The sequence below is a fragment of the Malaya genurostris genome, chromosome 2 (genome assembly GCF_030247185.1).
Source record: "Malaya genurostris strain Urasoe2022 chromosome 2, Malgen_1.1, whole genome shotgun sequence".
NCBI classification, from domain to species: domain Eukaryota; kingdom Metazoa; phylum Arthropoda; class Insecta; order Diptera; family Culicidae; genus Malaya; species Malaya genurostris.
In genome coordinates, this window is record NC_080571.1 from 305,636,779 (window position 1) to 305,660,379 (window position 23,601).

Here is a 23,601-nt window from a genome sequence, read left to right on the forward strand (position 1 = left end):
ATTTATTTTGTTTACATTCATCTTGCCTTCGATATGCAGTAACCAAGGTTATGGTGACTGTTATTCAAAATCAATAAATATATCAACTTGTCCTGCCAGTTTAAAAAAATTCACTAGCGTTTTCGATTTGACATTTCCAGTTACTGAGGGGTAGTTAAATTTACGAATTTAGACGAGTGGCAGGTCGTGTCGTCGGCTGATCGGTGTTGACAAACGAGGGGAAACCAACTAGTAAAAGAACTTGTACATAACACAAGGGGAGTACAGATAGTAAATAGCTCGCGCAGTACAATATAGGTGGAACTAGTGCATTACGAAAAATTATTTTTGTAAGAATTTACTCATACTGTCATGTCTGTTAGTCTGTGGTGGGAGTGGGTTTTCTTGGCTATCACTTGATAGATGTTGCAAAGTTAACAAATTTAGTTTTAACAAAATCACAATTCCTTGCTTTGTAGCCGATTTCAAAATGGACTTTTTTACACTTGAAATTCAAGTAGATTGTTTGACGATTGGTAAATTTACCTAAATTGCATGTCATGGTTCTATTTATTTTAGGAGATGTTCGTATAACATTCATTTGCATCACGTAAAATATTAAATTTGACGTTTGAAACTATTTTACGTGATTTTTTTAGTAGCTAGAACGAGAATATTTATTATGAGTGTATAATTAGCGGACCTTACACGATCATTAAAAGTGTCATTACTAAAAAATAATAATATTTTAATGAACGTGTATGGTGCAGTAATGACGACTTTTCTATGCAAATTTGATATCTCATTACTTAGTCATCATTAATAATGACAAAAATAATTCTCGTGTAAGGGCCGCTATATATTGCTGTTACGTGAATAATCACACAAAAAGGAAGTGATTTATTTTTTGAGTGTCGTCTAAATAAAAATCCATTTTGTTGTGCTGCTGCATGGGTTTTCAACGTTTTGTGCGATTGACTACTAAAAGCCTTTTTGAAGCGACGCCTCAAGTAGATGTCAAAATTGAAAAGGCAAGCAGCCGACAAACGAACATCGCTTGTTTGTTCGTCATATTCATAGAACCACTGCTGATGGAAGAAATTTGAAAAAACACTCGGATCGGACCAGTCACGGAGGACAAGACTGCCTTGAATTAGTTGCTCAAACCAAACCAAAAAGAAAATGTAATTACCAGAGTGATTTTTGAAAAGTGATTAATTTAGACAAAATATCGTTCTTGTGTAGAATTACATATAAATAAATTCCCCTCTTTGGAGGTGCACATTGCGTACTAGTTCACGGGTTGTTGGCGTTCTTTGTAGGATTGATACGCCTGAAGTGCGTAGTTCTTTTGTAATAATCAGTAAGTCTCGGGAAAAATTCAAAATATTTTGGAATATTTCAAGTCTGCGGCAGATTTTTTGTGTTATTGTTCTATCGTAGTGTTGGACGAAATTGCCGGAAAAATAAATTTGGTAACACCCTTTGCGCGGCAATCCCTTTCGTGCTTTTGTTTAGCTGGTAGAGAAGTTGAACAAAAAATAAGGGGACATCGATGGTTGCGACCCTCGCGTAGTGCTAAAATACATAGGTGCTTCCAAGCGACAGGAAAATATTCTTCCTCTGTTTGGTAAAATGTGTGAGTGAGTAAGATGAGAGCGGTAACAGCGATGAAAAAAGCGCCCCGTAGAAGTTTAGTTACCTAGAGAAGATCGAGGACGAACGCCACACGCGAGGTGCAAGAGAATGAAAACAAAACATCTGCCGAGGAAGCATAATTAAACATTGAATACATATCCATATGTGCGTGTGAAAAGTAATAGGGGTGTCAGTTATAGTTGTGAATGCTGGATAAAATTACTTATCCTATTGACGAGATGTAACAACTTCTGAATGTTTTGTTGAAATTTTCGTGTTTGTATACAATCAGATTCGTGTGTTTAGTGAACATCCCTAGCGGAATAATGCATGTGTTCCTCCTCGCCATACGGTTGTCGATAGCACGGGCTGGGTATCGAAGCGCACCGTGCTATGAATGATGATTACCGCTGAAGTGCTGGCGCACATGTGAATGAGACAGATTACTGAGTATTGAGGAAGAACGAGTGAAAGAGAAAATTGGAGTTGTAATATCCGCATAGGTTTTCTATATACCTAGTACAGTAGTTTTTAAGACGAGAGTTTGTTAGGCTAGAATCGAACCCGAGGAAGGATGATGGAATAAAGTGCGTAGTTGAATAAATTAAGGAGCGGTCTCAGGCAGATAATCGGGTGCTAGTTCTTTGACTGGAACAAGCAAGCAGCGTGGAAATTTGTAGGATCCTGCCAGCTGAAATTAAAAAAAAAAGTGCACGAGTTGTATGATAGAATCCATTACTGCTTAGAACGATGGATACTTCGGATGATGATCTCTCGGATCATTCGCAAGGGGACAAGTCAACGAAATCTCGCTGGACAAAACATGAGGTAAGATTATTTTGGCATTTTTTGTTATTTTGTTTTAAAATACACAGCTGGGAAAATGCGATTCTTATGAAAAAAATTTTTTTTCTGCCGAACCAATTTCTCTAGCACAAATTTTCTTACTATAGCCTATGAAAATTTTAATTCGTGAATTGAATTTCAGCTAATTTACATGTGTACTATGGGTCGAATGGAACTTAGTGACGACTCTGTCCGTTTATTTTAATAGTATTGAGGTATCGCATTCATCAGTATTAGCCAACTATTCGTAGAAAGTTTAACTAAAACATACAAAAGCAAAGCAGCGATTCATTAATTTTGAAAAAGCCGATAAATAGCTTGACACAAAAGATCTCCTACACGCTCGAGTGTGTTGGATTTGTCCCTTGTTCAGCATCAATCCGATTGGAAAGGTTTACCTGATCCTCAGAATGGTGATCACATCAATATTTATTTCAATTGTTAGTATTGGGGAACCTTGTAATTCAATCAATGCTCCACCTCTATGACTGAGCAAAGTAGGACAGTCAATCTTATTGTTCAGAACATCTACTACCTTGAAAGCACGCGGCATTACTTGTGTATCAAGACTTATCAGTAACCCGCAATTTCTATAGTTTGGTAGCAAACGAAGGTAATTCCACGACAATTGATGATCATTTTCGTTCGTTTATTTCCTTTTACCTCCTCCACTGCATCGCACCAAAGTGCTAGAGCAGAGCTAATAAATTCTCTGATGTGCATGCAGTTACTTTCACAGAGGTGTACACGCCGGTGAGCACTCTGGTGTATGGTTTGCGTATAAGACGTGGGGCACGCAAAATCAGCAGAATAAAACAATTTATCGTTGAATTTTCGTTTTTCCTTGCAAATTTTGCATAGCAAGGCCAGATCTACTCTCTATCAATTGAAGTTTACTGAAGTGTTCGCTCACCATCACGCGTCAGTGATCACTTGGGTGTATTTAGGCGAGAGCACGTGAGAGCGATTCGTGCGAAGAGAATGTGATTCACTCGCATCAGCTTCTTTCAACACAAGCACGCACTCAAAGTCTGTTTAATGGACACTTAGAAGAAGTGTGCTTCCCTCTTTGTGTGGAGGATACCAAATGTATCCGCATTGTAGAATTGAAACCTACGCCCTGGTGTATGACTCTAGTGAAATGCCATCTCTGGTTATGAAGAAACATTCCTGTCACCTTGTCTTACAAAGTGTAACATAAAAATGTTCGAACTCTTGTTGCAACATAGTGTGGCCTTAGACGTATTAGAACTAGTTGCGGATTACTACTTGGGATTCTAATCACTGTCATTAGAGTCTAAGTTTATGAGAATCCGTACAGGCATCTCCGAGAAAAGTTGGATCCGGATAAAAATCAGGAGTATTATATGGAATCAGTGTTGGGAAAATCATAATCAGAAAAAGTTCATTTCACTATCACTCGGGAAAAAATCAGTTCAAAAGATTTTCTAAAAAAAACTTGTTTAATCCACCTAGCGGTGTAATGATGCCTTTCTCATATTACTTATGTTTTCAAAAACATCACTAGAAGATTCTGTCAAGATTTCTTTTTCGAACAAAAACAATATCAAAAACTTTCTTTGGTATAAACTACCATCAACTTTTCAATTTGTAAACAGTTATATCAAGTTAATTTAGATTTAAATTTGGCAACCCTGAACGCTATACAAAATGGAACAAACCACGCTGTGTGCTAGACGGGTGCGTTTTCTTCTTCTTCCGTACCAGCACGTACCGATTTTGTAATATTTTGTATGGCAGTTTAAAAGTTTTGATACTTATTGCCCTATAATTTCGGAACCGGAAGTCGGATCTGGATGAAATTGCACAGTATCTTTTAGGACACTAAAAACTTTAATAGAATAATGATCTGTGAAAATCGGATTAACCGTTGCTGAGAAATCGAAGTGAGTTCCGTTTTTGGAGCTTTTCTTCACTATTAGCGGTGCGTTCGGAAGCGGAAACTGGGCACTAGTAGCCTTAAAGCAGATTTGTATATCCACCAACTAACAAGGTCTGCCTACTAGATATATTTACCAGGTAATTTTATAAAAATGTGAAATTGAAAATTTTCTCCAATCGCACTGTAATACCGGAACCGGAAGTCGGATCCGTATGAACTGTTCGGGGACTTTTTATTTGCATTTTAGTTTGTAAAAATCGGTTGAGAAATTTCCGAGAAAATTGAATGCGCATTTTCTCATAGATTTGCACATATTGCCTTGTAATTACGAAACCGGAAGTCGGGTCGGAATAAAATTCAATAGCGATCTATGGCACCATGAGACCTTTCATTTGAATCTAAGTTTGTGAAAACCGGTCACGCCATCTCTGAGACAAATGAGTGACATTGTTTTTCATTTTTTTCACTCTGTAATTCCTTAACCGGAAGTCGGATCGGGATAAAATTCAATAAAAAAATCTCGGTTCTATAACATTTCCCCGAAAACTATTCTCTAGAACATAAAAAACCGAAGCTTTTTCCCCAGAAATACATTGCCCAGAAAATACTAATCTCCAGAAATACAAACTTTAGAAAGCAATAAAATCCAGAAAAAAAATCTCAGAATGTACCAAAGTCCATAAAACCATATACCCGAAGGCATCAGTCGCTAGAATATTGTTATTAGGATAATGCCGTTTGACATAATGGTTATTTGGCATACTGATCATATGGCATAACAGATCGATTAGTTTGGATTGCAAGTTACCCCTGTTCCAGTGCCTCAAGAACCTGAAGAAAATCCTGAATCCAAAGGCGAACCCGATGATTCAGTTCAGCCTGATTTAGGAGCTTCTGGTTCCAATCTGAACGAAACGAAACAGCCGATTGTTTAGTCGAATACTAATCAGGAACCAAATTAAAGCCGTCCGAAACGTATGATCCAGATGCCATCAAGACTTGAACCTTTTCTGGTATTGTGGAAATAACGAAGGAGGAATGTTGGCCACTAACATATCAAATGACGACATTTGCTGTTTGTTGAGACAATCCTTGGACTTACCATAGCTAACCCTAGCAACAAGGTAGAAACAGGATACACTAAGGTCTTTTTTATGCGAATTTTCAGAGTTATGAGGTTTTTTGATGTGGAACACATCTTTATTTTCTATATAGGGGTGCAAATCAGAAACTCAAGGAAAAATACACGTAGAAATGTGATCAGGTTTTAAACACTTACAGCTCAGTGTATTTTGTATCAATTATTAACATTATTTCATCATTTGATTGGAAATATTTTTAAGATTCGATTTGAATGTATCAAGCCACGTATTTTCAATAATAAATGATTGAAATTTTGATTAGTAGCGAGCAATGTCTTATTTTGACTGCTACACGGAACGACCGAAATTAGCTCTATGCCTAATTCGTATTACGGTTTTTGAATTAGTTGATTTTAACAACAAAATTTCCAAAATAACTATGAAATTAGTTAAAATTGAGAATTTACTTTGCTGGAAAAAACTCTTATTTACAGAGCATGTATTTAGTTGGCGAATATCCTGGACAAAAACCAGCAATATTTCAATCCAACACGAAATTCTCATTGACAACTAATTTGTTATTAAAATTAGAAAATTTGTTTCTATTTTCTATCACCATCAGTACTGAAGGACAGCACAAAGAACACAAAAATGAAATTGGTTTAATTAACAAGTTTATTAGCCAAAAAACCATGAGAAGTGTCAAAGCAAAACAATCCATTAAAAAGCTAAAAAGGACAGTCTTGTTGAAACTGCTTGCAAATTGTTATGATGTTTTTCGCATGTGTTTTACGATATATCCATATATAAATTTCTGATTCGATTTGTAAAAATGACGTAAACTCTTAGTGGAAAGTGTATTCAGAATTTGTGCGCATTTGAAGCGATTGTGCGAAGTAATGTTTTTACGCGGAATAGTGAAATGAGTTTTGAATGTTGTACTCTAATTGTATATGTCAAATGATGTTTTTTGCATCTTCCAACCTTCCGGGATACGCCGTCCGGTGTATTACTTGTATTCGGTTTTTGTTTTCCGAGTGCTCAAAGTTTTCAGTGAGAGAGTTTATTTCGCGAAGTCGAATGAAGAAAGCAGCGATTCAGAATAAAAATTTTCAAAAAGAAGTTTATGTTTCGTTTATGCCTTTTTCTCCAATGCAACATCGTATTTATACCTGCCAATATAGAAAAGACTACCGCGACTGAAATATTTTTCGATAGTAGTGTGCCATCTAGTGGCTAGTAGTCATTACGGTGTTAACATTTTTTTCGGTGACAGTGCGCCACATAGCTGCAAATTGCCGAAGCCAATTCAACCATTTATGTTGGTTGAAAACAACGTTTTATTTTTCTAATTCAACTAAAAAATTAGTTGAATGGAAATGAAGTGTGCCTTAGCTAAGAAATGACAGCACGTTGAAATGGTGAATTCAACTAAAAAAATAGCCATTTCAACAAATATTTTATTATTATTAAGGGAATCAGAAATAAAAAATCTAAATTAGCAAAAGTAAGATTTTTTTAACGATTTTGTTTTAGACTTTGTTAAGACGTAAAGCCGCCTTGAGCTAGTTTTAATATGATCAGTATCTAACGAGGAAACAGATTGGAAAACCGACATGTGAACACAATGATGTAATGAAAACCGCGAAAATGTTTCCGCAGAGACGGGACTCGAACCCGTAGCTAACTCCTAACCGGGGAAATTGTTTTACCAATTAAACTACCCTGCATATGAAAACACATGAAGAGAAAGTCCAATTGATTGGACTAAACTAAGCATGCTTCGCTCTACTTAGCCACTACGGTATTCACTTACAGTCCCGTATCGACGGAAACAAATTCAACAGAAACACATACAATGATCACGAGTCTATTTCTACCCATCTGTTTTTGCCGCACGATACTGATTTGAGACTTTTGTTTTTGTCTATTTCGCTATCTACGGGATAACACACGATAGTTTCATCCATCGATTTAATGGATCTCCACTAGTGTGTGGTAGCAGCAGTGACGATTGTGTGATCTCAAACACAATGGTAAAGGTAGACAAACCTTTTATTGTCCTTCAACGATTTTGTTTTAGCTCAAGGCGGCTTTACGTCTTAACAAAGTCAACAACAATTTCCCCGGTTAGGAGTTAGCTACGGGTTCGAGTCCCGTCTCTGCGGTAACATTTTCGCGGTTTTCATTACATCATTGTGTTCACATGTCGGTTTTCCAATCTGTTTCCTCGTTAGATACTGATCATATTAAGATTTTTTTAGTTGTCTCAAAAAATAACTAACTAAAATCAGAAAATCAACTAATTTTTTCGCCAAAATACTGATTTCGGTATTTCCGTGTAAAAATCTCCGTCATACCGGATTTCCCTGCCATAGACGACGGTTTTTAAAGAGTAAGCGATATATCAAAGGGAAAGCATAGCTCTGATTGGTCAATCGATGCAAAAGCGAAGCTGTTGGAAGCACGCGAACCTATAAATAGAAGCGAAATTATAGCTAATGTTTCAGTCCTAGGGATGTCGGGAATTTCGAATTACTCGATTATTTAGTAACCTCGATTACCTGGGTTATTATTCGATTACTCGATTATTCATTCGATTATTACTATAGTTTGTTTTAATTATTCGATTAGCTCAATAATCGAATATTAGTTTTAAGTTAATCGATTAAATATTACTCGATTATCTGGGTAATTATTCGATTACTCGATTAATCGATCGATATTACGACATCCCTATTCAGTCCTACGCGTAGCATGCTAGAGGTAGGTTGTTGCTAGACAGCACGACAAAAAGTGCCATAAAACGATTTGAAGCTTTAATTGGTATGCTCTGATCTTGTGTCATGCAAGCTCGGATGAAATTCAATGTTATGTTGTTTCGCCTGAGAAATTGACAACTACAATTTTGAGTGCTTAAGATTATTTCTAATTAATATAAAATCAACTCGATTGATAATGATAAAAAGTTCATCGCTTCAACCGAATTCCCAGAATGGTAAAGAAACTTAACGCTATAAAAATAACTGCTTGCATACAAAACTTGAACACAAGCTTGGCGAAGAGAAGCTTAAATATTGAAATCCATATCGCAAGTATGTATAAAGATATAATATAATGTATCAGTTTTTGTTCATCGACGAATTTATTCATCATGTATTCTGCAAAGGGTTGAGATAAAACGGATATGAAAATTCATTTCCCAAAACTCTTCTGTTTGAGAATCATATCAGATATATTCAATGTGTGAACTTTTTGCCTTTCTCATATAGAAAAGGCTATACAATCACTGTGAAAACCGACTTTTTAACCGGAGGGCCGAATGTCATATATATACCGGATTCAAGCTGTTTAGCTTGACTTACATACGCAAAAGTAACAGAAAGGTTGGTTCGCTTGTTAGATTTCGTTTAATAGAGCATGAGATAGTAAGTTTAGGTTTAACTAGATTCAAAACTGTTCCAACTGTGTTTGTTCAACTAACTTCGGCTATTCCGGTCATCTAAATCCGGTGTCGGACGAATTGGAAATAGTGATCAGGATCTCTCTTTTCTCAAGATGGCCAAATCGATTTTCACAAACTTATAGGTTCAAAGAAAAAGTCTTACAGTTTCATACGGAATTCCTACATTTGTTGTGGATACTACTCCCGGTTCCGGAACTACAGGGTAAATAGTATTTGTAGAGTTTGTTAGGCTAAGTTCGAACAAACTTTTCTATTCAATAAACAGTTGTCTTTGCGAATTCTACAGTAACATTTATGATGTTATGAGTAATATGAGAAAGGCATCATTACACCACTAGGTGGATTAAAACAGGTTTTCTTAAATATCGTCGAGCAGAACATTTGCCCCCAGTTGTCATATGATCGAGCCCCGACCTGGAAGGATTCATAGTGTCTGTAGGATCGTAGTACTAGCCATGCAATGATTCTGTTGAAACAGAAAGGCCAAATTCTACAAAAGGAATGTAATGCCAAGAAAAAAAAAGAATATTCGCTAGTGAACTATTCACAGCTGGTTTTTTTGCCATGCGAAATCAGTTTCAGTGAGAATCGCGTTGTCAAAAAATTAGTACTGAACTTTTCTGCAGTTAATTTTTTCTGATCGATGATTTTTTTTTTGTTCAAAAAATCTCGAAAATTTTCAGTCGCGATTTTCGAAATTTTGTTTTTTTCCCAACACTGTATAGAATAAATTTTCATTTGACTCTAAATTCGATCAACTCGGCTCTGTCATCTCCGAGCCAAGTTAATGTTTAAGAATCTCACATACACACATACGGACACGCAATTCTGGTAACAGAGCTACCATTCTAGAGTACCAGAGCTGCCATAACATATAGCTGCAAAAAAAAAAAACATCTAAAAAATCTTTCCTTTTTTTTTGGAAAAAATCATAATCTATAGAAATCTGCGATTTTTTTTGAATGTAGGAAAATCTGTGATCTGTGATACAGAATCAAATGGTAACAATATGCAGGGTTGTTACCAAAAATTTTAAAATCAAAAGTGCGAAATCAGCGCGAAGTTGAAAACTAAAACGCGCGAAATCCGCGCGAAGTTGAAAACTAAAACGCGCGATATTCGAGTGATGCGTTAGACAACTATTTTTATGCAGGTGATACTTTACGCAGTACTTGAAAATTCACATAAATATAATTTAAAAATCTGTATAGATTTGTCATACGAACACAATAAATAAGTCCGCATACGTCACTTCGAGAAACCCCATGAAAATGATTTTATTTTTATTCTCCATCTTATTCGATGCCCTTAGTTAAGGAGCAAGATTTTTTGCAAGCGTATAAGTAATGTCAACAATATGTGCGTAAAAACAAATTCCGGCGCTTCTTTCCCTGATTTCAATCAATAAATCATCCATATGGTTAAAAAATAAACCAATCAGTTCATTCTGCTTAAAGTTGAAATTCAAGAAAAGGGTCTTAGTCTAGAACTCTTCGGTTTTTCTTAAAACTGCTCGAGAAAAAATATCTCAGTTTCAGCTTTTTTCCACTGACACATTTGATTAGCAACAAACACATTCCTATATGGATTTTTTCTTGCAGAAATTTTTTTCGTAGCTTCTATAAGTAAACCCGTAGTATAGGAACCTTTAATTTAACATGCGAAAGGCAATGGAAATGGTATGTTGTCGTAAAATTATTTATTTTTCCGGAAAACTACTTTTGTAACAGATTGTCAGATTTTACTCTGAATGTCTTTCTTTTTCTCCTCATCTTTAATTCTTTTATTAGGATCAGGGAAAAGCTCATTGGAATTAGTTTCTGTCAAACTTGTTCTCCAGTAGGCATGAAACTTCCTCATCTTTTGCATCAATAGATCAAAATTATCCAAATGATACATATCCTTAAATCTAGTGCTTCTATAGTAACTAAAATTAAAGAGACAGTAACATAAGAAACGATTTCTTGATAGCATTACGTGATAAATGAAAGTCGAAAGAATTGAAACATTTGTTAAATATGCTGCACATGCTAGCAATGAGCTCGTTATATCTATAATTAGTTCTAACATAGGGAATCCGAAGAAAAAAATAGGAAAACTTCGACGTCGAATGTCAAATTGTAACAATTGAAAGCTCTGTGTGCTCTTTAAAATTTAACTTGGTTTCCAGAACACCCAGGTCCTTAACAGACGATGCGCGTTCGAGAACAGTTTATGGCATATTATAGTCGAACTTGAATACAGACTTTTTGCTACAAAAAGAGACGACGGGGCATTTAGTGGCATTTAAACCATTTTGAAATATGAAATACGAAAGTCATCGGCGAACGAAAGTTTCATACACTTGATCGAAAAATTTAGATCGTTGAGATACAATAAAATTATGAACGGTCCAAGGTGACTTCCTTGAGGAACTCCAGATATAACAGCACATGGTGAGGTTGTACAGGCTCCTATTTTCACTATCATTTCATTACCAGTTAGATATGATCGAAGCCAATTACAAAATGATCCGTTTAATCCCAGTCTACTTAACTTGGTGATCGTTATGTGATGCTTGATATCGTCGAACGCAGCAGGGAATGTTGCAAGCTTTGGCATGGATCCAAGCTGAGTCTCGGATATGTAGTATGTAGTCAGAGCAACTATGTGTTATAAAATCCAGAACTATATTTTCAAACAGTTTCGATACAGCGCACAAAGCAACAATTCCAAGGTAGTTGGATACTATACCCTTGTTCACATAGGATTTCTTCCATATTTCAGAAAAAATTCCAGAACGCAAAGAACAATTGAAAATGTTGGATAGTGGAACTAACAAACTAGTAGAACATTTTCTTATCACCACGGATGGAATACCAAATCTTCTTCGTTTCTTTTATTGTCAGACTTTGCTTCGTAAGCATGTCGTGTAAATTTTGCTTTAAGAATGCGATTTTTATCATACACAAAATTTGTTACCGAATTATTAAAGAATCGCATTCCATTGATTACATTCCTTGCATTATTGAATGTATTATCACCGAGACGATATCTTCCATCTGATATCAATATCCTTGAGCGCAAAATGTTGAAATAGCAACTTGTATCACTCGAGATCGAATAGCATAAAATCGAAATTTTGTCCAATTTCTTAAATCCGAACCCGACCCGTACCTAATCGGAAGTAGAAAACTTTTACCCGTACCAGACCCGAACCCGAGAATAATTTTTATAAAAAATAAAAAAAATCGTCACTCGTACGCGACCCGAATTCGACAAACATAATTTTTCTTAGTTCGAGTCGGGTTTCGGGTACAAATAACCGAAACCCGACGATCTTTAACGCACGGCCTATAGGCTGGTCATGCCTGGAGAATAAAAAAATAAAAATAACAAAAGGTACTTTCTATGAAAATTCAAATTTCCTTGAAAACTATTCTTTAGCACTTAGCATTTTGATTCTAAAAATCAGAAATCAGAATCATGGTTCACGTTATAGTTATTCAAAACCAAAAAAATAAATAAAACACTTGAAAAATATCTGACCGGAAGCAAAAATTAAACACCGCGGCTAACCTGGTCACGATGATCCCAGAGCAACAATTAACAGTAGTACTTTTTCTTCTCTAATTCACCTCTTCAAAGGATGCCGCCCTCAAGTCTCTGGTAGAGCAGCATGGTGAACGGTGGGACGTGATCGCCAAGTTCCTGAAGGATCGCACAGACATTCAGTGCCAGCAGCGATGGACGAAGGTGGTTAACCCGGACCTCATCAAGGGACCCTGGACAAAAGAGGTAAGAATTATATTGCTATGAGAAAGTATATATCAAACATGTTACATCATGTCAGGTTGTTCTCGTCTTTGTCCACTAGATCTACATATGCTCGGTTGTACCAACTGCAGTCAGATAGAGCAATTGTATTGAACTTGCTAAATGCAGGAAGGGGTCGTTTCACCCCAGTGCACATTTGCTGCCATCATTTGATTTGCTTGCTTGTCTCGAAGTCGTCTGCATATAAATTATGTTACTCCCCTCAGTATTTTGATCGTACTCTGCTCGTCGCGTACCCAGGTGGCATTTATGTGTTGTTCCGCTTTCGAATGAAAGGAAATGTTGTATGTAGTACCTATATACATTTCAAAACTGAGCTACAGGTTCTATCGTGTGCTGCTTGTGGCACTAACAATCCACCGAGAATAAGGAAACGTAGATAACCACCACATGCTGATTTCGAATGTGCGGCAGTCTGTCTAGAAGTAGTGCCCCCTCTAATCAAGAAGAGTGCAGCTCACTGATGCATTGCTTTCGTTCCGGCATGTAACATTCTAACCACAGACGACGTTGCAGGCAGATTTTAATGACCCAAGCAGTATAACTTTGGGTGTGATAGCTTTCCGAAAGAATTTTTTTCCTGTCTGAAAAAGAATCTATCGAACGAACACTTTGAACGCCTAAATGTTAAATTATTTTGATGCTAGTGTACCAGCAGTAATCGGCACTAATGGGAATGATGACGGCGTAAGAATTCGAAAGGAAGGAGAACATCCTGTATGTACTCTAGTTTTGCAGCGAGGAATTTCTGAATTTAAGCTTAGATCGATACATACATGCATACATTTACACAGGGAGTGGAGAGACAATGAGCGGAAGTAGATTATTATGCTGTAATGTTTATGTTGTCCGACGTTAAACTTGGTAGTAATCTAGAACTTGAAAGTTAAGTTTGCACAGGTTTTGAAAATATTGTTTCGAATTTTGTCACTATCATGAACTTATGTGTCATATTTGGATATTTTGCTCCAATTTATTCCTAACGCTTTCAGAGGTAAAACCTCAGTTTTATTCCAGTTATGATTCCCAATGTTCATCGGTGTCTGTCTATGGGGTCTTCAGAGATTTTTAGCAGCTATTTTTAATCGATTTAGCCCCGAGTTTAAGGGACTTAAACGCATAAGGCGCTGGTCTCAAAAGCTAGTTGTACTATGCTCGTACCTTGACCTGTAAGGATTCTTAGTGCCAATAGGATTGTCGCATTAGTCAATGGTTCTGCATCGATTCCTTTCGATTCAATTGATTAGAAATTAATAAATAAGATCAGTCTGTTAATCCTTAGAACTGCTTAAGATAGTTACAAATTTTGTTGAATTTTTGATGGTAATATGAAAGTTTCGAAAAACTTTTACTATATAACACTTGGGCTAAAAAGTTCCGGGTCTAACAAAGAGAACACATTACTTTTGGTTCAAAATAAACTTTATTCATCAACGTAATCTCCATCAAGAGCAACGCAATCAATCCAGCGCCATTTTAATACCACTATTGTAGAACGATTTATCTTTTGACTCTTAGGGTGAAGCCAGAGTGGGAGCGACGCGACGCGATGCGAATATCAAAGGATTGCACGGCGAAGCACGACCGAATTTCGTCCACTTTAAAAAAATAAACATGCATGCCACAGTAAACACATAAACTATACTAACCAGTAGTTCCTAATATTTCCGAAACTTCTTTCCAGCACTTGTTCACAAGAACCCGGTTCCGGTAATTACGAGATTGTTGATCCCAGAGCGCATTTCGTTCAAAAATAGCACCGATTAGCGCTTCAACATCAATCGATTTTTTTTGTTCCGTCATGACACAAATCAATTCAACCTCTGTTCGCTCGTAAATCGCGTGAAAAACTGTGCACGAGGTGCTTGGTCGCTTGTCGCGCTGGAAATCACTCGTCGCTACGCAACGCATCGTGTTTACTGTGGCATACATGTTTATTTTTTTAAAGTGGACGAAATTCGGTCGTGCTTCGCCGTGCAATCCTTTGATATTCGCATCGCGTCGCTTGTCGCATCGCGTCGCTCCCACTCTGGCTTCACCCTTAGGCCCCAGTTTCAGCGATAACCAGCCAGTAGTCGCTGGGAGCCAAATCTGGCGAATACGGTGGGAGCCATTCGATGTTCAATTCATGTAGTTTTGTCATTGTTTTAGGTGACTTATGACACGGTGCGTTGTCTTGATGAAACACATTTATTTTTTCTTTATCATATGCGGTCGTTTCTTTGCAGATTCAGCCTTCAAACGCTCCAATAACGCTATATAATATTCACTGTTTATGGTATTTCCTTTCTCAAGATAGTCGATAAATATTACACCACGCACATCCCAAAATACCGAAGCCATAACCTTTCCAGTCGATTGTTGTGCTTTCGGGCGCTTTGGACGAGTGAAGTGATGAATCCATGTTTCATCCATTGTCGCATATCGACGCCGAAAATTTCGCTTTCTTACGTTTAAACACGACCAAACACAGCTCAGAATCATCAACACGTTCTCGTTTTTGGTCAACAGTGAACAAACGCGGCATCCACTTTGTACAGAGCTTTCTCATAGTCAAATGCACATGCAATATAAAGTCAACACGTTCTTTTTATATCTTTACGAAGTCAGCTAACTCGTGCAACTTTATTTTTCGATCATTCAAAACGGTTTTGTGGAGTTTTTTTTATGTTTTCTGGTGTTACCGCCTCATTTGGACGTCTACTGCGTCAGCAAACCAATGTTTATGTGTTGTTTCTGATGGAGCGGAGTCTTCATAACACTTTTCAAGCCATTGCTTCGTTTGAACGGTATTTTTTTACATCAAGAAGCAGTGTAAAATTAAAACACGAAATTGTTTTTGATCCATTCCTATGAAAATAACAAACGTAGTGTCACTCTTAGCACAATATGTGTATGTATGTATGTGTGAAGCCACCATCAGTTCAAGGCAAGTGTATGCGGGTAGACTTACAGTAGATCCGAATTTGATTATCAGATAGCTTTCATATAACTACTGTTAAGAAGGCCAAAATGGGTTTTGAGGACCCGGCGCCTTCCAGTAAGAACATTCGGCCATATAATAAAGAATTTCACTGTACCAGATTGAACCCGCCTGTTGATTTGTTTGTTAGAAGGGTGCGTCTTGCTCATTTCAGACCTTCAGGGAGAAACACAAAGCTTCCCCCACGTGACTCAGGTTGGCAATCCACTCCATCAGTCATTCACTTGTAAGATACCTTGATGCACTCCCTGCCCCTCCCGTTGTCGATATAATTGAGCATAATACAATATAATACAATATAAGATAAATAAATATTAAAAAATATATAATAATACAATACATTATATCAGGTGTACAACTTTGCTTCCTTAGTTTTTCGATAGGTGGCTGTACCGGCTGAGGCTGGTCAAAATACATAGATGATAATGCCTTTAAAGTGAGTGTGTACAGTGCCTAACGAATTGTCATCGCCGTTTCAGTGACAGTTGTTCTTGTTTTCGTATTATTCACGTTCGAAAATGTCTGTTTATGTGCACAATTCTCGCCATTTGCGGGAAGTTTTACTTTTCAGTTACAATTCGAAAAAAATGCAGCTGAAGCACATCGAATGCTCTCAGAAACTTACAGTGATGCTGCTCTGAGTGAAAGAACGTGTCGGGAGAGGTTTCAACGTTTTAAAAATGGTGATTTAGATGTCGAAGACAAACATGGTGGTGGAAGAGAAAAAACCTTCAAAGATGAACAACTAGAAGCATTGCTTGATGAATATTCGTGCCAAACCCAAGAAGAGCTTGCCTAATCGTTGGGAGTGAGTCAGTAAGCCATTTCAAAACATCTCAAGGCCCTGGGCATGATTCAGAAAGAAGGAAACTTGGTACCGTACGAGTTGAAACCGTGGGACATCGAGCGCCGTCTATTTGTATGTGAGCAACTGCTTCAAAGACAAAATCTGGGTTTTTACATAGAATCGTAACCGGTAATAAAAAGTGGGTTCGATACGATAATCCTAAACGCAGAAAATCATGGGAGAGCCCGGGCATGCTACTTCGTCGAAGGCAAAACCGAATATTCACGGCGCCAAGGTTATGATGTGTATTTGGTGGGATCAGCTCGGTATGATTTACTACGAACTCTTAAAACCGGGTGAAAACATCACAGGAGATCGCTACCGAACGCAACTGATGCGCCTTAGTCGCGCGCTGAAAGAAAAGCGGCCACAATATCAAGAGAGACATGAAAAAGTAATCCTCCAACACGACAATGCTCGGCCTCACGTCGCAAAAGTGGTCAAAAATTGCCTGGAAACGCTGAAATGGGAAGTCCTGTTCCACACGCCATATTCCCCAGATGTCGCCCCTTCTAACTTCCACCTATTCCGTTCGATGGCACACGGCCTGGCAGATCAACATTTTCAATTCTTCGAAGAGTTGGGAAAATGGATTGCTTCATGGATGGTGTCGAAAGAGAACTCCTTTTTTAGAGCCGGGATCCGAAAATTGCAGGAAAGATGGGAGAAAATTGTCGCTAGCGACGGACAACACTTTGAATAATATATCTGTGAGCACTTTTTCGCAATGAAGCTTTTAATTTTGAAAAAAAAACGGCGGAAGCAAAGTAGCAATACAATATAATATGATATAATGCAATGCAGTATAATACCATACAACATAATATAACATAACAAAATATAATATATGAAGTAATATGCTATGATACAATATATAACAGTTGATGTCACAGGAAATATAATATTTCTTTTTAAATAATAATAATAATAATAACAACAACAACAATATATAATACAATGTAACATAATTCAATTCAATATATAACAAATAATGCAACAAACAACAGAACCACATGTTCCAATATACTATGATAAATATTGCACTTTAGGATGGGTTTCAACCTACAAGCCATTTCGCACCCTCTCATTTTGCTACTAACGCAGAAGCACCCAGTCTACGCCGTTATATTGACCAAATGTCATCATCGGGGAGGCATGAGATAGGAACTTGTGAGGACTTATGTTAGTTATCTCACCATTTGACGATCAGAAGTAGCGTCACTTTCAGCACAATAACTCACAAACTAATGAAAAGAATATCATGAAACTTTAACAGTTGTCTTTTTAAAGGTTAGTATCGACTGAAAAAAGGTGACTGCAATAAAACTAGCGCCACCTATGTGTTAGATCCGGGACTTTTCAGCCCATGTGTTATGCAACAAACTTATTTGAAGTATTTATACTGGTCTCTTACGTATTCCAGATATTTTTCAAATCGACCTAAAGTATCGGAAATTATTAGAACTGTCCTAAAATTATTGTTTCAATCATAATTGATTAAAAGAAAAAAAATCTTACTTCTAGTTATGGTGCAAAATTATTCTGCCATCGTGTTTCCTAAAAACTTCTGCAGTCTTCAAAATATCAGATTTGAAGTTTCTCCAATCTCCAGATATATTTTGGTGGTGCATCAAATTCTGAAGTTTTTTATAATACAGTCTGTTACATAGGAGCATGGTCACTGTTGCGAGAAAATGAAAACACTCAACACGAAAATACTTTTGAAACTTACATAGAGCAAAGCCTTGGTATTACATTCCTGTAGTGGAATTTGACCTACGGTTTTAACAGACTTCGCAGCCGATTCAGAGTGTACAGAACCAGTGCATGGCTGGTGCTACGATTCTATTGACACTAAGAATCCTTCCAGGTCGGGGCTCGAACATACGACAACTGGTTTGTAAGACAGGCGCCCTATGCATTGAACCGCCAACCCGGGACAAATTTACTTTGAAACTTACATACAAATACATTAACAGCAAGTCCAATCCTCTTCAGTGTTAATAATGACTTGACACCTTCGAGGTATACTTTGAGCGAGATTCTGCGCGTATTCTTCTGAAAACGACCTCCAAATTTGGTGAATTCGGCAAAGAAGCTGCCTCAAACTGTGTGGTCGGTTCCTTCCAAGTTTACTCTTCATTTTAGCCCAAACGTTCTCAATTGGATTTCGTGTATTTCGCCGCGGATAGTTATGCTTCGCATCGCATGCTTCGTGCTACATAATTTTACCCCAATTTTTCCACCAATATAATTTTATGTTGCATTCAGAAGCTGAAGCAGATCTAATATGAACTGCTAATATTGGTCCATATTACGTAGAAAACTTCAGTTATCCAAGTACACATAATGGCAATGACAGTACTAGCCCGTTCAACCCTCTTTGCCCCAATTTATGTCATAAGTTGTATCACTGGGTGAACTTTCTTTCGAATTTCGATAGGAGGTAGATTGCGGTTGATTAAAATCGATTGATAATACGAGGAAACCCTAAAAATAAGATTACAAATAGATTCAATGACCGCACGAATCATGTTATACCGTTTTACCCTAATTTATTTCATAAGTCGTATTTCTGGTTGAACTTTCTTTCGTATACCGAAAGCAGGCTGATTGCGGTTGATGAAAATCGATTGATGTTACGAAAAAGACCTAAAAATAAAATGCTTTTACTTCAAAACTGTTGTAAAACCTTCAATGACAGTTATAAACCATAAAATGAATTTGGATCACTGAAGCTTTTTACGCAATATGAACCAATATCCCCCCGGTGAATGACCGATAGGTTAAAACCGGGCTAAAATAAATAACAACAACAACAACATGAACCAATATTGATAGTTCGTATTGGATCTGCTTCCGAATTATAGATCAAAATTTATCAAAAGGCTCAAGGCGCGGTTCCTAATTGTTGAATTATGGTGGGTCACTTCATGGTGACTTGGTACAAAAACTAATGCATGTTATTCCAAGTCACAAATTGGAAATTGTAACTGAAAGTGGAAACTACACAACTGTGTAGAAAACGGGTAAAAACCTAAGTGCAATGGTTGTTTTTTTTTTTTCGATTTTCCAGAAGTGTCCGCTTTAGCCGCGCAGTTTCTGAAATTTTGGGTTTGGGGCTGATCACTTCATCGCGACTTTTCACGAAAACTAATGCATATTTCGGTACTAACATGTGATTAAGGTATATCGTTAGATAGGCCCTTGCGAATGTTATAATGCTCATTGCTTGGTTCTACAACTTTAATTTACACAACGATCGATATAATCTCGTAGACAGAAGTCTACGAAATTTCACACAATATGAGGATTAAATTTCATAACTTTCAAAAGGGCCTGTCGTACAACATGCTCTAATCACATGTTAGTACCGATTTTTCCAAACCACGAGTTAGTAATTGTAGCTGAAGGTTGAAGCTACACAACAGTATCGATAACTTTGATAAAAACCTAGTTGTAATGGATGCTTTTTTTTCAATTTCGAAAAAGTGTCCGTCTTTGCCACAGTCTCCCCTAAATGGTTTCAACGGGGATCATGTTTGAATTGTTGAACAATCTTATGAAGCATAATCCCTCTCCTTAAGTTAAAGTAAAGTTTTTTGTGTTCTATTACTGATTTTTTCTTAATTATTTTTCTTCAACAGGAAGATGATAAAGTGGTCGAGCTGGTCACAAAATATGGTCCCAAAAAGTGGACACTCATCGCACGTCATCTCCGTGGCCGTATCGGGAAGCAGTGTCGCGAACGATGGCACAACCATCTGAATCCAAATATCAAGAAAACCGCCTGGACCGACGACGAGGACAACATTATCTACCAGGCGCATCTGCAGTGGGGTAACCAGTGGGCGAAAATTGCTAAATTACTGCCGGGCCGAACGGACAATGCGATCAAAAACCACTGGAACTCGACGATGCGTCGGAAGTACGAAGGACCGGATGCAACCCGACGTAAACCAAAGGTACACCACCAACAGAACAGCTCGACGCTGGGTCAAGGCAATCTGAACGGCTCACAGCAGTCGCAAAATGGCCAAAACAGTTTACGGAACATAATTTGCAATAACCGGAAGAAGGCATCGGTGGACAGTATGAATGAAGATTCCCTCGATAAAGAAAGTGAACCGGTGGCGGTTTCGACTGATCAGGGAGACTTTCTGATATCACCGCTACCGAATGCGACTAGTGAGAAGCAGTTTGTCATTGCACCGCTCTATGCAACCGGAAAAACTACTTTCGTCAACGCGAAAGTAGTAGCAAATAATAACTTCCTCGGTGGCAGCAGTGGCACCGGTAGCAATAATAATAATAACAACAACAACAACAATAACAACCATCAGCCGTATACACCTACCAGTGTGGATTTTAGTGATTTACTTAGCGGTAGCGATACGGACGGAAAAGATCGTAAGTTCAAGATTAACACGCCCAGCATACTGAGGAGAAAACGGAAATTTAGGGATGAGAACGAAATGGTAAGGATACATGATTTTCCAAAAGAACTCAATTATGTGCTTGTTTTTTGTTGTTGTTTTTGTGTGTGTGTTTTATGTTATGTCAAAATGTTTAAGTTTTGCTTTAACGTAACACACTGGTTCATTCCCCAAAAACAATCAATCTGTGGTAGGCGAGGCATCATAGTAGTAAAAACGATTGATACTGTTTCAGAACGACCTTCAGCACCAGATCTTGATGGCGCATCAGCAACAGAGGCAGCTACAGCTGCTTCAGGTGACATCGGCTAGTGGTCACACTATCGCTGGTACTAGTAGTGTTTCGCATCTTCCATCTCGACAGAACGCGAACTATCCGCATTATCCGGATCAGGGTGAAAAACACCTTCTGTCGCCGACCGTTACACCCATCAAACCTCTACCATTCTCTCCCAGTCAGTTCTTGAACTCACCAAGCTTGAATGTTTCATTTGATCAGCTTCCGGCCAGTACGCCGGTTAAGAAATTAATCGCCAAAGTATGTTTTCGTTTATTTATGTTTCATTATGCTTATTTCCTTTTTGACCACATCAATATACTATTGAAAATTAAATGTATCATTGCTTTCAGACTAACGACACTAGTCTTCTAACCACACCAAACCCTTCGAAGGATAATCAGTGTTCAAAGAGAGATCCAGCAGATGAGGATATCAAAAATACAATTAAAACTCCTCTGAAAGATGCAAAATCGATGGAACCCCGAACACCTACACCGTTCAAAAATGCTATGGCAGAGCTGGGAAAACGCCGATCGGAAGTGTAAGTGACAAATGGAAACTGAATTGCAACAGAATAAAATTTCCTTCTTCTTAATTTCTTAGATATATTCCTCCTAGTCCAGCACGCCTAGGAGAGGATATTGCGGAAATCATGAGCAACGAACAAGCAAAAGAAAGTACTATCATTGATGGAAGCGTTAGCAAAACAGTTACCAATGGTGAGCCTTGCCGCCCACATCCGGTCGAAACCAAGGAAAATACTGTCCCTATTCAACATTCCCCGCGAGCGAAGAAAGCTGCCTTCACGCAGAATTGGGAAAATTCCGATATGAGCTTCTTTGCTGAGACGCCGGTAAGTGAGCTCCAGCGATCTGGTATGTGAAATGATAGTACTAACTCAATTTTCAGGCTTATCAAGAACAGGGTAGGTTAACATGTGTACTGATTTCCTTTTTCTTACTTATTCGACAGAGCAAATCGCTAATATCGGACTCTGGCGTTATATTTTCTCCGCCCAGCATACTCCGTGAGACGCTTAGTGATTCTGATCTGTTGTTGGATGGTGGTGGAATTTTAGAACCAGTGAATGCACAAAATATTCCAGCGAAACAAACAGAACCCCTAGAGGTACGTCGATATTTAGCTAATAGTAATCGTATAGCAGCAGCAGATGCACACAACATTTTTTATCGTATCTTATGATTCCCAATACGAAGTAACTCTGAAAGCTTACTGTAATGGTCCCACAGCATCTGTAAAAGATGAAGCGAAGCGTTGTGATTCGTTATTTTTTTTAAACATTTATAAGATGTATTTTTAGTATTTGCGCAGAATAAATGGCTCTCTTCAATTTTTATGTATTTCATTGAACATGAATTCATATAAAATCCATGATATAATAAATCAAAAGGGTTTCGTTTGGTTTGTATCTCATCAGCTTACTTAAAAGTTTGAAATCAGAATTCGAATCAGAACAATACATGTTATGGGGAAGTATTCGAAGGGTAGGAAGAAGTTAGAATGTTAAATCCATTAATTTTTCATTTGCTGCCAATAATGACTCATATTTATATTGCAGGTGCTAGACCCTAAGTGGGAGAAATTCGCATGCGGAAAAACCCGTGATCAACTCTTTATGACCCAACAAGCTCACAACTGTTTGAAGAAAACGTCTCTCCAGCCACGGTCATTGAATTTCTACAAATAGAACCGAATGCCAACTGGTTTGAAATTTGTTCGTCATGAACGAGTGTACTCTAGTGGTGTATGTGTGTGATGTATTCGTATTCAAGATTGAGGAGTGTGTTCTAGTGTGCAACTCAATAACAAGAAGTAATTGGTGGACTCGAATGTCTAGTATTTTACCACAATACGAATCAGATACGCTGATATAAAGTAAAAAGTTTTATCAACTGATCTTGTATTTGAGCATATTTTTTTTACATTTAGTCTTGAGATGTCATTAAACTTAAGCTTTATAAAGTCAACAACAATGGTACCGGCACTTAGTTTAGCATTAACAAACTAAAAGCACCATCTTCCTTATTTTGCGAAATATACTTTTTATTGTAAAGCGTATAGAATTACGTACTTTTATCAGCTTGAGTATGACCATAAATGAAATAGTTTATAAGGAAGGCTAGACAACAACCACAAGATTTGTTCCCATATGTTATAGAACAGGTTTGATTTGTACCGGTTTGACAGTTTATCATGGCAGAAAAAATAACTCAGAAGAAATTGCAAAGAATATTTATTTTTGTAACCCCTTGTGTCAGTTTCAATTGTTTTTTTAAACCCGTTTGTAAAAAAGTCTATTATATA

At 37.5% G+C, this 23,601-nt stretch overlaps 1 protein-coding gene across 4 annotated transcripts; it reads left to right on the forward strand.

Moving 5' to 3' along the window:
- The first annotated feature begins 1,014 nt into the window (after positions 1-1,014).
- On the forward strand, positions 1,015-23,600 carry LOC131430968 (myb protein). 4 transcript variants are annotated; one of them, XM_058596295.1, is made up of 9 exons: positions 1,015-1,342; positions 1,910-2,445; positions 12,542-12,691; positions 20,208-21,038; positions 21,232-21,534; positions 21,627-21,817; positions 21,880-22,129; positions 22,249-22,404; positions 22,856-23,600. In XM_058596295.1, the coding sequence occupies exons 2-9, from the start codon at positions 2,368-2,370 to the stop codon at positions 22,982-22,984; spliced, it is 2,088 nt and encodes a 695-aa protein (XP_058452278.1). In that variant the 5' UTR covers positions 1,015-1,342; positions 1,910-2,367; the 3' UTR covers positions 22,985-23,600. The 4 variants fall into 4 exon arrangements, with proteins under 4 accessions (XP_058452278.1, XP_058452280.1, XP_058452279.1 ...); XM_058596297.1 differs by having other exon boundaries at positions 2,121-2,445; XM_058596296.1 differs by having other exon boundaries at positions 1,015-1,163.
- Position 23,601: the final 1 nt, after the last annotated feature.

Bases quoted from the DNA above. Each gene is read 5' to 3' on its own strand.
- LOC131430968 (XM_058596295.1), top strand. From the start codon at position 2,368: ATGGATACTTCGGATGATGATCTCTCGGATCATTCGCAAGGGGACAAG. The intron at 12,692-20,207 runs GTAAGAATTATA...TTTCTTCAACAG, and splicing joins AGGGACCCTGGACAAAAGAG to GAAGATGATAAAGTGGTCGA. The intron at 21,039-21,231 runs GTAAGGATACAT...ATACTGTTTCAG, and splicing joins TTAGGGATGAGAACGAAATG to AACGACCTTCAGCACCAGAT.